Source organism: Esox lucius, chromosome 21, assembly GCF_011004845.1.
Source record: "Esox lucius isolate fEsoLuc1 chromosome 21, fEsoLuc1.pri, whole genome shotgun sequence".
Lineage (NCBI taxonomy): Eukaryota > Metazoa > Chordata > Actinopteri > Esociformes > Esocidae > Esox > Esox lucius.
Genome location: NC_047589.1, coordinates 32437155 through 32454798, shown reverse-complemented (window position 1 = coordinate 32454798; position 17644 = coordinate 32437155). Strand labels below are relative to the sequence as shown.

At 44.7% G+C, this 17644-nt stretch overlaps 2 protein-coding genes across 3 annotated transcripts in view; both read right to left on the bottom strand.

The window, feature by feature from the left end:
• Positions 1-645: 645 nt before the first annotated feature.
• Positions 646-3822, bottom strand: LOC105009028 (kelch-like protein 34). Its single transcript, XM_010868421.2, has one exon. The coding sequence runs from the start codon at positions 3608-3610 to the stop codon at positions 1820-1822; it is 1791 nt and encodes a 596-aa protein (XP_010866723.1). The 5' UTR covers positions 3611-3822; the 3' UTR covers positions 646-1819.
• A 4197-nt stretch (positions 3823-8019) lies between these two features.
• smpx (small muscle protein X-linked) overlaps positions 8020-17644 on the bottom strand; it is a 29339-nt gene continuing 19714 nt past the window's right edge. For both annotated transcript variants that reach the window (XM_029116072.2, XM_013131843.4), the window contains exon 5: positions 8020-8537. The gene's annotated coding sequence lies outside the window, so the exon portion shown is untranslated. The remainder of the gene's footprint in view (positions 8538-17644) is intronic.

Here is a 17644-nt window from a genome sequence, read left to right as displayed (position 1 = left end):
GATGGTGCCTTTCCAGATGTGTAGGCTGCCCATGCCACACGCACTCATACAACACTAACCATCAGAGATGCAGGCTTCTGAACTGAGCGCTGATAATAACTTGTGTTGTCCTTGTCCTCTTTAGTCTGGATGAAATGGCGTCCCAGTTTTCCAAAATGGACTTCTAATTTTGATTAGTCTGACCACAGAACACTTTTCCACTTTGCCACAGTCCATTTTAAATGATCTTTGGACCAGAGGGCCGTCTGAGGGCCCGAAGATCACGGGCATCCAGTATGGTTTTCCGGCCTTGACCCTTACGCACAGAGATTGTTCCAGATTCTCTGAATCTTTGGATGATATTATGCACTGTAGATGATGATAACTTCAAACTCTGCAATTTTTCTCTGAGAAACTCCTTTCTGATATTGCTCCACTATTTGTCTCACTTTCAACATTCGATATGTTATCTATGTTTATGAGATTTGTAAATTATTCCATTCCTTTTTTACCCACAATTTGTACAGTGTCCCAACTTTTTTGGAATCGGGTTTGTAGATAGACGCATCAATACACATCAACAGAACCTATACAATTATACTCATCATTGGAACGTATATAATTATACTCATGATTAGAACTCTTATAATTATAAACATCAACAAAACCCATATAATTATAAACATCAACAAAACCCATATAATTATACACATCAACAGAACCCATACAATTATACACATCATTTGAACTCTTATAATTATACACATCATTAACACCCTTATAATTATAGACATCAACAGAAGCCATACAATTATACTCATCATTAGAACGTATATAATTATACACATCATTAGAACTCTTACAATTATACTCATCATTAGAACTCTTACAATTATACTCATCATTAGAACGTATATAATTATACACATCATTAGAACTCTTATAATTATACACATCAGAAGATCCCATATAATTATACACATCAACAGAACCTATACATTTATACACATACAAATCCAAGGTAGTTATCAAAGTAATGAGGTGCAAAACTTATGTTTGGCCTGCTGTGGAGCAAGAAGCCCAGAGCTCTGCACAAGGTACTGCAAACAGTGTACCATTTTCAAGAGAATTGTCAATAAATTATAATATAATTAATTGATTTACCTACTCAAATGCATTGTTAGTCCTCCACACTCCATGCTAAACATTAATGCACTGTAGACAGTTTTTCCAGCGACATCATTGCAATTCGGTTGTTGTCCTAGATCCAAGTAGTCAGCCGCCCAGTGTTCCATATGCCATCCATGCTCTGTACTCAGCACTCATAAACTAATTTAAATATAATTTTGTAAATGTCATTCTAGCAAGCTAGGCAATAAAAAGCACCTTCTGAAAGATTATTTTGGTTTATCACTAACTTGTTAGCTGTCCGGCCAGGCCATCATAACACTGCATTCCTGTCGGTCTGGCTGGATCATCGTAACACACTGCGTTCCTTTCAGTCCGGCAGGGCCTTCATAACACATTGTGTTCCTGTCTGTCTGGCTGGATCATCATAACACACTGCATTCATGTCAGTCCGGCTGGATCATTGTAACACACTGTGTTCCTGTCAGTCTGGCATGGCCATCATAATAACACTGCGTTCTTGTCAGTCTTGCAGGGCCATCACAACACTGCATTTGTGTCAGTCCTGCCGTGCCATTATAACGTATTGTGTTCCTGTCAGTCCTGCCGAGCTATCATAATAACACTGTGTTCTTGTCAGTCCAGCTGGATCATCACAACACACTGCGTTCCTGTCAGTCTGGCAGGGACATCACAACACACTGCGTTCCTGTCAGTCTGGCAGGGACATCACAACACACTGCGTTCCTGTCAGAGGTGTGTGTAGCTGACAGATTTCGGCCCAACGGTCTCTCTCCGTGTCGTATTCTAAAATACTTGCCACGCTTACCTCTTGTCCATTCTGCCACTTCCTGCCTCCGAACAGCAGCAGGCTCCCATTGGCTGTTGCTACCAACCCATAGTCAAAGGAGCCAATTAGAAATGGACGTAGACGTGTCCATTGGTCAACGAGCAAATCGTAACGCTCTATTTCACAGTAGTGCTCGTACATTCCAAGTAAAGCGTAGACACGTCCGGAAACAGTTGCCATGCGGTGAGCAAATCGACCAATTGACATCGATGCTCGCTTTTCCCAATTTTCTGACATAGAAACAATATCTAGGAACAGGACCTCACAGTTGCCTGGGTTACCATCATGGTTACTGACCTGTGTATTGCCGTGGTAGCCATGGCTACCTCCAGACAACAGAATTCCATTTCCCAGGGTGACTGAGGCGTGGCCATAAAGGGGGTGGGGCAGGGAAACTCCTCTCCTCCAATGACCTGATGCCATGTCATAGAACTCCACTGATGCCTTACAGGAGTGTGTGTCTGTGTGGATTCCTCCTATACAGTAGATTACATTGTCTATCACGCAGCAGCTGAACTGGGCTCTATTCTCCAGCATGGAGGCTGCTTTCTCCCAGCATGCAAAGCGAGGGTCATACTGCCACACATGATTTGTTGTTGTCATAGTAACAGGTTTCCCTTCACCTTCCACTAATCCGCCCTCCACTTCTTCTCCTCCAATCACAAACAGGAACCCCCCAACACAACAAACACAGTGGTTCTTCAATCTCCTTGGTAGACCGCTGCCCAAAGATGACAATTTCCTGTCTCTTAGGCTGAATGTCAGCACCTGCTGCTGCGGCCAATCAGGGCTAGGCCCACCCCCAACCAGGAGCACATGGTTTGCTGCTGCTCTGAGGGTGGAGTGTCGGCTTTGTCTGATTGGTCTAGCCAAGCCTAGCTGATGATACTCAAGTGCCCGTGTCACCTGACTCCGAATAAGGGGTGTGTTCATGTTGGGGTGGGCAGAGCTAAGTGTTGTGAGGTCAGAAGGAGTAACCAATCCAAAACGAAGTCGGCTGAGCAGGAGGTTAGAGCGGACTAATGGCAGAGGTCCGTTGGCGTTTATCCAATCCAGCGCAAGTATCAATAGCTCCACCTCCTTGACACCGGATAGCCCCTCCCTCTCCAGCACATCCATTAGTGATTGGATATTTAGCGCCAGAAGACCAACCCTGTCCTCTCGTAACAACACAGCCATCTCCGTTGCTATGGTTTGATTGGCAGCTGCAAGGGCATTCGGCAGGAAGTGGTGCTCCGCTAGATTGGCATGGAAACAGCAGGTCCTCAGCGACAGCCCGTCTCTGAGGAAGCGCTCGCATAGCGACACAGCCTTGTCCACCTGAAGGTACCTGGCGGTCTCCAGGACAGAAGGCAATGAGTTTGCTGATAGGTTGAGCCATCCAGAGTATAGGAAGTCCAATACAGTCTCTAGTCCTTCAGGAGTTAGTGCCGGGAGGCTAATGCTATAAGCTAGCTGCTCTGCGCTCTCCTCCCCAAACAAACACCAGAAATACTGGCTGGAACTGGCCAGTAAGGCACGGTGACAGGGGAACACAGCACCGCCTGTCTCCAGGACAACATCGCATAGTCTCTTATCAGAACGCAGTTTCCTGAAGCCAGAATGTAGATCAGAACTTTGGGATGAACTGTATAAGAGAGAATAACTCTCCATAGAGAGGCAGCGTTAGTAGGGATAGAAAAAGAGAACAGAGGAGACAGGTAAAAAGAGAGGAGAGCCAAACTTGTCTGGGGTTGGTCGATGTCTCTATCTCTGTGGGTCTCTGTCTGTAGCTGTTAGCTTCTGATGAGAGGTTTTACCAGATACCCTTACACACACACCACACTCACCTACCCAGATATCCACACACACACACCACACTCACCTACCCATATATCCACCCACACACACACACAAACACCACAATCACCTACCCATATACCCACCCACACACACACACAAACACCACACTCACCTACCCAGATATCCACACACACACATCCTTGTTCACACATAGACATATGTTTGCTCAACCATCCCAAACCACGCCCCCTGAACCAGAGACACACCCCTGTTCTGTACTTCCACTCTGGTCAACAAGTGTGTGTGTCAGTGTGTCTGTGTCAGTGTGTGTCTGTATAAGTTTGTGTCACTGTGTGTCTATCTTTATCAGTGTGTGTCAATCTTTGTCAGTGTGTGTCAGTGTGTGTCAGGGTCAGTGTGTGTGTCTGTGTGTGTCAGGGTCAGTGTGTGTGTCTGTGTGTGTCAGGGTCAGTGTGTGTGTCTGTGTGTGTCAGGGTCAGTGTGTGTGTCACTCTGTGCGCATCACTATGTGTCTGTGTGTGTCGGTATACGTCAGTGTCTGTCATTGTCAGCATGTGTCATTGCACACTGCCCTTTTCTGTTAGTCCAGAAGAGGGTATTTGTCTCTCACACACACACACACACATTCTAGATGACCTCAGAGGTAAATAGGTCTATTAGTCAGCCCTGAGGATTCCGGAACCCGTAACCCCGGCAGCTATCTACAAAACATCATGACTACAGGGATTACTACAGGAATAGAAACATGACTAGAACATTCTAGAACCATAACCCTGCTCTACTTAAACCCACTCTCCTTATTTTAACTGCACGCTATTTGATCTGCTCCCAATCTGAACATAATTCAGAACTGGTCCAATACAAAGGTCTGACAGACCCATGCTCATTTAGACCTGGTCCAGTATTAAGGTCTGACCGACCCATGCTCATTTAGATGTGTTCCAGTATAAAGTACCTGACCGTTTTACTGGCAGACACGATCCAATATGAAGGTCATGACCCACACACTAGACATCTTCAAACTCATCATGTTCTCTGAATAGCTTTTTGCTTTCTGTAGTGTGTGTGCACGTGTGTGTGCATGGGGCTTCACATGTAGCTCATTCAGTACAGCATATACACCGATCAGCCATAACATTATGACCACCTGCCTAATATTGTGTAGGTCCCCCTTTTGCCGCTAAAACGGCCCTGACCCGTCAAGGCATGGACTCCACTAGACCTCTGAAGATGTGCTATGGTATCTGGCAACAATTCATTAGCAGCAGATCCTTTAAGTCCTCTAAGTTGCGAGGTGGGGCCTTCATGGATCGGACCTGTTTCTCCAGCATATTCCACAGATGCTCGATTGGATTGAGATCTGGGGAATTTGGAGGCCAAGTGAACACCTTGAACTTGTTGTGTTCCTCAAACCATCCCTGAACCATTTTTGCTTTGTGGCGGGGCGCATTATCCTGCTGAAAGAGGCCAATGTCATCAGGGAATACCATTGCCATGAAAGGGTGCACATGGTCTGCAACAATACTTAGGTAGGTGGTAGATGTCAAAGCAACATCCACATGAATGGCAGGACCCAAGGTTTCCCAGCAGAACATTGCCCAAAGCATCACACTGCCTTACACCGGCTTGCAACCTTCCCATAGTGCATCCTGGTGCCATGTGTTCTCCAGGTAAGCGATGCACATGCCCATGGCCGTCCATGTGATGTAGAAGAAAACTGGATTCATCAGACCAGGCCACCTGGTCCAATTCTGTTGCTCACTTGCCCATTGTAGGCGAGACACACTGACACATGAGAGAGAGACTGACACATATGAGAGAGACACACTGACACATGAGAGAGAGACTGACACAAATGAGAGAGAGACTGACACATATGAGAGAGACACACTGACAGATATGAGAGAGAGACACACTGACAGATATGAGAGAGAGACACACTTGACACATATGAGAGAGACACTGACACATATGAGAGAGACACACTGACACATATGAGAGAGAGACACACGGACACATGAGAGAGACACTGACACGAATGTGAGAGAGACACACTGACACATATGAGAGAGAGACACACTGACATATGAGAAAGAGACACACTGACAAATATGAGAGAGACACTGACATATGAGAAAGAGACACACTGACACATATCAAAGAGACACACTGACACATATTAAAGAGACACACTGACACATATCAAAGAGACACACTGACACATATCAAAGAGACACACTGACACATATGCTGCAAGTTTATTAATATTGCGGCTCTAATTAAAGTGAAGGAGAAATTAAATAGGTTGTGTGGAAAGATACATTTACAAATTGATTGAACAAATGTGATTGTTCCTTCAATTGATCTGGATGACATGCCATATCGAAGGTTTGAGTCTGTACTTCTATTTCATGTATATAAAAAAATACTTTTACATTTTTGGAAGTTTAAACTAAAACAAGGTGGTATGTCACAGAATTTACTAAGAATTGCAGCATATTCTGGATATAATTTTTATGAAAGGAAAATGGGAGACCTTTAAGGAATAAAATATCACATTATTCTAATAAAATTACAATTGCCTTTACTCATTCTGATGACATCATATTTTTGCTGATACATTCCAGTGACATCCCAATCCAGCTGATTCTCTAGACTGTTATGTTCACATCAACAAAAATTATGTTAAAAGTAATTTTATGATAATGAATAATATATAAGCACTATAGCTAAGTTTATAATCAAAATAAGTAGTTTATAAGAGCTCTATCTACCAGGTCAGTCGGTTCTAAATTCACTAAATAGCAGAGATGGGGACAAGTCACACATGGTCAAGTCCAAGCAAGTCTCAAGTCTAAACCATCAAGTCTCGAGTCAAGTCACAAGTCACAGTTCAGATAAATCAAGCAAGTCAAGTCAAGGGTTCACCCTAAGCAAGTCAAGTCGAGTCCTTATAAGTTTCAAGTCAAGTCAAGTCACAGTACTAAAGAAATGAACACACACACACACTGTCCTCTGTTTCTGACGTGCGCTCGGTGCGAAGCTCGATTTCAAAATCAAATATTTTTCTCCTCCGCAGTACAATTTTTTGGGGGGACGAAGCAGAAGGATCTTGAATCAGCCTGAAGGGGTTGTATTTGCTATAACAACCGCCTCGCTATTCCTTATCCCGCTTATTACATGGCTACCTAACAAATAAATCTATAATTTGACACAAAATATTGATTTCAAAATGAATTTATTGATTTAAAAACAATTGTATTGCTTCCTCTAAAGAAAATAGTCCGTTCCGTCTCTGGTTAGAATCCTGCTGCGTCAATTGCAACGCGCTGTTTTTCAAGGCAACGGTCTGTTATCAAGAAATAACACGCATTCTGCACTGGAATTCAGCCAATCCATGTAATAAGGGCTAATAATAACAACAACCTTATAAACTAATTATTGTGACTGAAAAACTGCCTAATATGTAATTACGTTGTAATTATTCTTGTCTGTATGAGTAAAAAAAAAAACCTATTCGAAATGTTTAGGTGCTAATCACATCGGCGCCTCCATGTTAGCCTTTCATACAATAAAGTTAATGCTTTTTAGGTTCCACACGCAGTCCACAAACACTTGAAAATGCCCACATTTAATACAGACATTATAGCCTACGTGTAATAATATACATGCCCGCTCATTTTAAGATGCCCATCAACATTAAAATTCAGGCTATGCCACTGTTATAGTCAAATTTCCTTACATCTATTTACCAGACGTATTCAGTAATGATAATGGTAACATTTCTAACAAGAAAAAAAACCAAACATAATATGCAACCAAGGCCAAATTATGACAAACAAAAGATGAATTAATTACATTAGTAACTTAATCGTAATAGAGTGAAACTGAATATAAAGAGATTACTTTCTTACCTTTCCTTGTGGTTCTTAAAATAACGAATGAAATTTGACGTTGTTGCATATTTTGCATCTGGCAAATCTTTTTTTATTCACACGGTCCAGTTCAACGTCTTTGTATCCAAACGATACTATTTGTGGAGCTTGACTAACGTTACTGTCTGCCATGTTTTGCGCGGTTTGAATTGTGCAGCGTTAAAGGCACATACGCTGATTAGTGGTGCTGATGTCACAACACGTAAAATAATTTTATTGCTGTTTGTTTATTATAAGTTCAAGTCATTGTCGAGTCTTCCACTTCAAGTCAAGTCAAGTCTCAAGTAACTTGTTCTCAAGTCAAAGTCAAGTCAAGTCATTTTCATACTTTAATCAAGCAAGTCACAAGTCCTGAAAATTGTGACTCAAGTCATGTGACTCGAGTCCCCCACCTCTGCTAAATAGTTTGTTGATTCAAGCAATTTTTCAGAAACATTTGTAGTTGTTAAGAGTGGTAGTTCATCAGAAGAATATGCCGGAAGGTAGTTATAGTTCATCAGTAGAAGATGCCAGAAGGTAGTTGTAGTTCATCAGTAGAAGATGCCAGAAGGTAGTTGTAGTCCATCAGTAGAAGATGCCGGAAGGTAGTTGTAGTTCATCAGTAGAAGATGCCTGAAGGTAGTTGTAGTTCATCTGTAGAAGGTGCCTGAAGGTAGTTGTAGTCCATCAGTAGAAATTGCATGATGTTAGTAGTAGTTCATCAGTATAGTTGTAGTTCATTAGTAATAGATGATGGGTGGTAGATGTAGTCCATCAGTAGAAAATATGGGGTGGTAGTTGTTGTCCACCAGAAGTAGATGTAGAGTGGTTCGATTAGTGGTATGATGTGTTTGTTGTGAATCCTGTTGAATCAATAGAGAAAAACTTTTATGTTTTAGGATTTCTGTTTTAATCTAACCATCATTTACCCATAATAAGTGCTGTCAAACAATTACATCAACTGATTATAATGAATTGCATATTCTTCTGTATTTACATGACTAATGGTAATTTTAGAAGGTGTCAAAATGTTGTCCTAAATATAGTCTTAAAAACAGTGCATTGTGCTAATGATAGGCTGAGTTTGATTGTACAGTGGGGCAAAAAAGTATTTAGTCAGCCACCAATTGTGCAAGTTCTCCCACTTAAAAAGATGAGAGGGTCCTGTAATTTTCATCATAGGTACACTTGAACTATGAGAACCCTAATGAGAAATAAAATCCAGATAATCCCATTGTAGGATTTTTAATGAATTTATTGGTAAATTCCTCGGTAAAATAAGTATTTGGTCACCTACAAACAAGCAAGATTTCTGGCTCTCACAGACCTGTAACTTCTTAAGAGGCTCCTCTGTCCTCCACTCATTACCTGTATTAATGGCACCTGTTTGAACTTGTTATCAGTATAAAAGACACCTGTCCACAACCTCAAACAGTCACACTCCAAACTTCACTATGGCCAAGACCAAAGGACACCAAAAACAAAATTGTAGACCTGCACCAGGCTGGGAAGACTGAATCTGCAATAGGTAAGCAGCTTGGTGTGAAGAAATCAACTGTGGGAGCAATTATAAGAAAATAGAAGACATACAAGACCACTGATAAACTCCCTCGATCCAGGGCTCCACGCAAGATCTCACAGCGTGGGGTCAAAATGATCACAAGAATGGTGAGCAAAAATCTCAGAACCACACAGGGGGACCTAGTGAGCTGCAGAGAGCTGGGACCAAAGTAACAAAGGCTACCATCAGTAACACACTACGCCGCCAGGGACTCAAATCCTGCAGTGCCAGTACATGTCCAGGCCCGTCTGAGGTTTGCTAGACAGCATTTGGATGATCCAGAAGAGGATTGGGAGAATGTCATATGGTCAGATGAAACCAAAATGGAACTTTTTGGTAAAAACTCAACTTGTCGCGTTTGGAGGAGAAAGAATGCTGAGTTGCATCCAAAGAACACCATACCTACTGTGAAGCATGGGGGTGGAAACATCATGCTTTGGGGCTGTTTTTATGCAAATGGACCAGGACAACTGATCCGTGTAAAGGAAAGAATGAATGGGGCCATGGATCGTGAGATTTTGAGTGAAAACCTCCTTCCATCAGCAAGGGCATTGAAGATGAAACGTGGCTGGGTCTTTCAGCATGACAATGATCCCAAACACACCGCCCGGGCAACAAAGGAGTGCCTTTGTAAGAAGCATTTCAAGGTCCTGGAGTGGCCTAGCCAATCACCAGATCTCAAGCCCATAGAAAATCTGGAGGGAGTTGAAAGTCTGTGTTGCCCAAAACATAACTGCTCTAGAGGAGATCTGCATGGAGGAATGGGCCAAAATACCAGCAACAGTGTGTGAAAACCTTGTGAAGACTTACAGAAAACGTTTGACCTCTGTCATTGCCAACAAAGGGTATACACTCACCTAAAGGATTATTAGGAGCACCATACTAATACTGTGTTTGACCCCCTTTCGCTTTCAGAACTGCCTTAATTCTACGTGGCATTGATTCAACATGGTGCTGAAAGCATTCTTTAGAAATGTTGGCCCATATTGATAGGATAGCATCTTGTAGTTGATGGAGATTTGTGGGATGCACATCCAGGGCACGAAGCTCCCGTTCCACCACATCCCAAAGATGCTCTATTGGGTTGAGATCTGGTGACTGTGGGGGCCATTTCAGTACAGTGAACTCATTGTCATGTTCAAGAAACCAATTTGAAATGATTCAAGCTTTGTGACATGGTGCATTATCCTGCTGGAAGTAGCCATCAGAGGATGGGTACATGGTGGTCATAAAGGGATGGACATGGTCAGAAACAATGCTTAGGTAGGCCGTGGCATTTAAACAATGCCCAATTGGCACTAAGGGGCCTAAAGTGTGCCAAGAAAACATCCCCCATACCATTACACCACCACCACCAGCCTGCACAGTGGTAACAAGGCATGATGGATCCATGTTCTCATTCTGTTTACGCCAAATTCTGACTCTACCATCTGAATGTCTCAACAGAAATCGAGACACATCAGACCAGGCAACATTCTTCCAGTCTTCAACTGTCCAATTTTGGTGAGCTCGTGCAAATTGTAGCCTCTTTTGCCTATTTGTAGTGGAGATGAGTGGTACCCGGTGGGGTCTTCTGCTGTTGTAGCCCATCTGCCTCAAGGTTGTGCGTGTTGTGGCTTCACAAATGTTTTGCTGCATACCTCGGTTGTAACGAGTGGTTATTTCAGTCAAAGTTGCTCTTCAAACTGAATGTCTTTCCCATTCTGACATTCAGTTTGGAGTTCAGGAGATTGTCTTGACCAGAACCACACCCCTAAATGCATTGAAGCCACTGCCATGTGATTGGTTGATTAGATATTTGCATTAATGAGAAATTGAACAGGTGTTCCTAATAATCCTTTAGGTGAGTGTATAACAAAGTATTGAGATTAACTTTTGTTATTGACCAAATACTTATTTTCCATCAAAATTTACCAATAAATTCATAAAAAATCCTACATTTTTCTGGATTGAAGTGTACCTATGATGAAAATTACAAACCTCTCTCATCCTTTTAAGTGGGAGAACTTACACAATTGGGGGCTGACTAAATACTTTTTTGCCCCACTGTAGTGTTTGACTAAATTAAATATTTGCAGGAGCTGTCTTTTTCCAAGTCAATACATTAGACCTGGGTGTCCTGGCCTTTAAATTCGACCCTCAAATTACCACAATAACTGTTTACAGCCCAAATTACCACACTAACTGGAAGCGTCCATTTCTCACCCATGCAAATCAAAAAAAAATTGTTGGAGGTATTTTGGTCAGGGTCCTACCTGATACAGTCTATCATTCTATTTTTGGCAGAGTCCTACCTGATGCTATCTAACACTCTACTTTAGGCAGGGTCCTACCTGATGCTGTGTATCATTCTGTTATAGGCAGGGTCCTACCTGATGCTGTGTATCATTCTGTTATAGGCAGGGTCCTACCTGATGCTGTCTATCACTCTGTTATAGGCAGGGTCCTACCTGATGCTGTGTATCATTCTGTTATAGGCAGGGTCCTACCTGTTGCTGTGTATCATTCTGTTATAGGCAGGGTCCTACCTGATGCTGTGTATCATTCTGTTATAGGCAGGGTCCTACCTGATGCTGTCTATCACTCCACATGCATGCAGGCACACAACATGCAGGTAAATTCCCATACACAGCGTCTCCGGACCAGTTGAAGTTGGACCTCCTGTGTGAACTAATGCTATTAGTTAGGATTCCCAGACAAGTGGAGTGTAAAAACTACTTTCGATTGCTACGTTGAAAATATGTACAGATGAAATGCTCGGGACAGCTCCCTCACAAGTCAAGGACCAGTAAAGTTACCAGTCCACTGTTCCAAAAAAGATAATAACTAAAAAAAAGAGACTAATTGATAATAACTGTGTTCCAGAGAGCTCCAGATAAAGTCAAGCACAGACTATGTATCATTCTGAGGTGCCAAAAAAGAAAATGTAATATGCGATACAAGAAAACGCCATTAAGCATTTTACAATAATTGCTATAAAGTGTAGTTTTAATGACATCATTTTTAACATCATTAACCATGAAGTCCCTTAAGAGAGAATATGTTTTAATGTTTAATCAAACCTTGATTAAACCATTAAATCCCCTTTATTTAGAAGAACAAATTAAACACAGTCTAGACATTAAAACAGCGAATACCTTGTGTTCATGAGCCCAAATAATTAGAAAGCCCAGCCCACACTGATATCTGGTGGTGAATTGGAGCTACTAAAATTTTTTTAATGTTTGAAGTGGATGTGTAAATTTCCATTGAGGTCATATACAGTTGTGCTCATAAGTTTGCATACCCTGGCAGAAATTGTGATATTTTGGCATTGATTTTGACTGATCATGCAAAAATACTGTCTTTTCTTTAGGTGAATTTCCCACACCTGTGGCTTTTTAAATTGCAATTAGTGTCTGTGTATATATTGTCAATGAGTTTGTTACCTCTACTAGACTAGATACTCAGCCATGGGAAGCAGAAAAGAACAGTCAAAAGACCTGCGTAACAAGGTAATGGAACTTCACATATAAATATGGAAAATGATATAAAAAGATATCCAAAGCCTTGCAAATGGCAGTCAGTACTGTTCAATCACTTATTAAGAAGTGGAACATTTGGGGATCTCTTGATACCAAGTCAAGATCAGGTAGACCAAGAAAGATTTCAGCCAAAACTACCAGAATTGTTCGGAATACAAAAAAAACCCACAGGTAACCTCAGGAGAAATACGGGCTGCTTTGGAAAATGACGGTGTGGTTGTTTCAAGGAGCATGATACAAAAATACTTGAACAAAAATTTGCTGCATGGTCGAGTTACCAGAAAGAAGCCTTTACTGCGCCAATGCCACAAAAAAGTCTGTTTACAATATGCCCGACAACACCTTGACACGCCTCACAGCTTCTGGCACACAGGGACAGCAACGGGCCCCCCAAACCAGGTACTCCGCAGGTGTGGACCAGGACCTCATCTCCTCCTAAAATGTAAAACTGGAGGAGACTGAGAAAAGTTAGAAAGTGCATTCCTCATATCCCCCAGCACAATAATATAGCAGCGTAACACCTTGGAACTGAGACGGGGGATCCGGCTTCACTGTGGCCCTACCTGGGGGAGGCCCCAGACAGGGCCCAACAGGCAGGAAATCCACATTGGAAATCCACCCACATTGCCAGGCATCAACCAAAGGGACACCCACCAACCGCAACCCCCCTGAATGAGGGCCGAGTATTGCCAGCAGCGTACAGCCCAATTGCACAAGTGTGCAACAGAGAGTCAACAACAAGCCAGTGACTCTTCCCCCGAAAGGTTTTGGAGGGATGGCATCCCAGTGGCATTGAAATATATAACTGTGTGTCATCAGCATAACAGTGAAAGTTTACATTGTGATTTCGGATTACATCGCCCAGAGGGAGCATATATAGTGAGAACAATGATGGGGCCAGAACCGAGCCTTGAGGAACACCAAAGCATACCTTTGACTTGTCAGAGGATATGCCAGCCACACTAACAAACTGATAAATAAGATTTAAACCAGGCTAGAACATGTCCACGTAGCCCAATATGGGTTTCCAGTCTCTCTAAGAGAAGGGAGTGATCAATACTGTCAAAAGCAGCACTAAGATCAAGAAGCAACACGACGGATGCGGAACCTTTGTCCGAGGCCATTAGAAGGTCATTTGTTACCTTCACGAGTGCAGTCTCAGTACTATGATGGGATCTGAAACTGGACTGGAGTATTTCATAAATGTTATTTGTCTTTAGGAAGGCATTCAGTTGTTGGGAAACACATTTTTCTAAGATTTTTGAGAGGAACGGGAGGTTCGATATTGGCCTATAATTGTGTAATATGTCGGGATCCAGATTAGATTTTTTTAGAAGAGGCTTAATTTCCGCTATTTTTAGTGAGTTTGGTAAGGGAGCAATTTATTATGTTCAGCATTGGCTGACCTAGCACAGGAAATAGCTCTTTAAGTAATTTTGTTGGAATCGGGTCTAGCTGACAGTTTGTGGGTTTAGAACTCATTACAAATTTAGTAAATGTGTCGAGCGATAAGGTATCAAAGTGTCCCCATTGACACCTGGTCAGGGAGGTTCAGGAAATTTTTAGGACAACTGAGATTTTGAGGACAATAACTATTTAAGGAGGAGTCAGTTATTTGTTTTCTAATGGTGATGATCTTTTCATCAGAGTAGTTCATGTATTCATTACAACTAAAGTGAAGACCCACTTCACTTGCTAAAGATTAGCTTTTTTGGTAACTTTGCAACTGTATCAAAGAGACATTTTGGATTGTTTTTGTTCACCTCAATCAGGTTGGAGAAATAAGATGATCGAGCAGACGTGAGTGATTTTCGGTATTGTAGTGTACTGTCTATCCAGGCTAGTCTAAATACTTCCAACTTGGTGGAGAGCCACTTTCCTGGAGGCTTGCTTAAGTGCTCTAGTATTGTCTGTGTACCAGAGTTTCTTGTTGCGTATTTCTTTAGTTTTTAGTGGTGCAACGTTTTCTAATGTATTTCACAGTGTTGAGTTTAGATCCTCGATATGATCGTTTACAGATTAGTTTACTCTGTCGTTAATGACCATAAGGGGGGACCATAAGGAGGCCGGTGCAGAGAGGATCGGGTGGCAGTCGAAGGCGGGGGCCTAGACAACCCGATCCCCGGACACGGAAACTAGCTCTAGGGACGTGGAATGTCACCTCGCTGGCGGGGAAGGAGCCTGAGATGGTGCGTGAGGTTGAGAGGTTCCGACTAGAGGTAGTCGGGATCACCTCTACGCACGGCTTGGGCTCTGGAACCACACTCCTTGAGAGAGGATGGACTCTTCACCACTCTGGAGTTGCCCATGGTGAGAGGCGGCGGGCTGGTGTGGGTTTGCTTATAGCTCCCCAGCTCTGCCGCCATGTGTTGGAGTTTACACCGGTGAACGAGAGGGTCGTTTCCCTGCGCCTACGGGTCGGGGATAGGTCTCTCACTGTTGTTTGTGCCTACGGGCCGAACGGCAGTGCAGAGTACCCGACCTTCTTGGAGTCTCTGGGAGGGGTGCTGGAAAGTGCTCCGACTGGGGACTCTATCGTTCTACTGGGGGACTTCAACGCCCACGTGGGCAACGACAGTGACACCTGGAGGGGCGTGATTGGGAGGAACGGCCCCCCTGATCTGAACCCGAGCGGTGTTCAGTTATTGGACTTCTGTGCTAGTCACAGTTTGTCCATAACGAACACCATGTTCAAGCATAAGGGTGTCCATCAGTGCACGTGGCACCAGGACACCCTAGGCCGCAGGTCGATGATCGACTTTGTTGTCGTTTCATCTGACTTGCGGCCACATGTCTTGGACACTCGGGTGAAGAGAGGGGCGGAGCTGTCAACTGATCACCACCTGGTTGTGAGTTGGATCCGATGGCGGGGGAGGAAGCTGGACAGACTCGGCAGGCCCAAGCGTACTGTAAGGGTCTGCTGGGAACGTCTGGCCGAGTCTCCTGTCAGAGAGATCTTTAACTCCCACCTCCGGCAGAGCTTTGACTGGATCCCGAGGGAGGCTGGAGATATTGAGTCCGAGTGGACCATGTTCTCCACCGCCATTGTCGAAGCGGCCGCTCGGAGCTGTGGCCGTAAGGTCTCCGGTGCCTGTCGAGGCGGCAATCCCCGAACCCGGTGGTGGACACCGGAAGTAAGGGATGCTGTCAAGCTGAAGAAGGAGTCCTATCAGGCCTGGTTGGCTTGTGGGACTCCAGAGGCAGCTGACGGGTACCGACAGGCCAAGCGGACTGCAGCCCGGGTGGTTGTGGAGGCAAAAACTCGGGCCTGGGAGGAGTTCGGTGAGGCCATGGAGAAGGACTATCGGCTGGCCTCGAAGAGATTCTGGCAAACCATCCGGCGCCTCAGGAGAGGGAAACAGTGCCCTACCAACGCTGTTTACAGTAGAGGTGGGCAGCTGTTGACCTCAACTGGGGATGTCGTCGGGCGGTGGAAGGAGTACTTCGAGGATCTCCTCAATCCCGCCGTCACGTCTTCCATTGAGGAAGCAGAGGATGAGGGCTCAGAGGTGGACTCGTCCATCACCCGGGCTGAAGTCACCGAGGTGGTTAAGAAACTCCTCGGTGGCAAGGCACCGGGGGTGGATGAGATCCGCCCTGAGTACCTCAAGTCTCTGGATGTTGTGGGGCTGTCTTGGTTGACACGCCTGTGCAACATCGCGTGGCAGTCGGGGACAGTGCCTCTGGGATGGCAGACCGGGGTGGTGGTCCCTCTTTATAAGAAGGGGGACCGGAGGGTGTGTTCCAACTATAGGGGGATCACACTTCTCAGCCTCCCCGGGAAAGTCTATGCCAGGGTTCTGGAGAGGAGAATACGGCCGATAGTAGAACCTCGGATTCAGGAGGAACAGTGTGGTTTTCGTCCAGGCCGTGGAACACTGGACCAACTCTATACCCTCTACGGGGTGATGGAGGGTTCATGGGAGTTTGCCCAACCAGTCCACATGTGTTTTGTGGATTTGGAGAAGGCATTCGACTGTGTCCCTCGCGGCATCCTGTGGAGAGTGCTTCGGGAATATGGGGTCCTGGGTCCTTTGCTAAGGGCTGTCAGGTCCCTGTACGACCGAAGCAGGAGCTTGGTCCGCATTGCCGGCAGTAAGTCAGACTTGTTCCCTGTGCATTTTGGACTCCGGCAGGGCTGCCCTTTGTCACCGGTTCTGTTCGTAATTTTTATGGACAGAATTTCTAGGCGCAGCCAGGGGCCGGAGGGTGTCAGGTTTGGGGACCACACGATTTCGTCTCTGCTCTTTGCGGATGATGTTGTCGTGTTGGCCCCTTCAAGCCAGGACCTTCAGCATGCACTTGGACGGTTTGCAGCCGAGTGTGAAGCGGTGGGGATGAAAATCAGTACCTCCAAATCCGAGGCCATGGTCCTCAGTCGGAAAAGGGTGGCTTGCCCACTTCAGGTTGGTGGAGAGTGCCTGCCTCAAGTGGAGGAGTTTAAGTATCTAGGGGTCCTGTTCACGAGTGAGGGAAGGATGGAACGGGAGATTGACAGACGGATCGGTGCAGCTTCTGCAGTAATGCGGTCGATGTATCGGTCTGTCGTGGTGAAGAAAGAGCTGAGCCGCAAGGCGAAGCTCTCGATTTACCGGTCAATCTACGTTCCTACTCTCACCTATGGTCATGAGCTTTGGGTCATGACCGAAAGGACAAGATCCCGGATACAGGCGGCCGAAATGAGCTTTCTCCGCAGGGTGGCTGGGCGATCCCTTAGAGATAGGGTGAGAAGCTCGGTCACCCGGGAGGAGCTCAGAGTAGAGCCGCTGCTCCTCCACATCGAGAGGGGTCAGCTGAGGTGGCTTGGGCATCTGTTTCGGATGCCTCCGCAACGCCTTCCTGGGAAGGTGTTCCGGTCCCGTCCCACCGGGAAGAGACCCCGGGG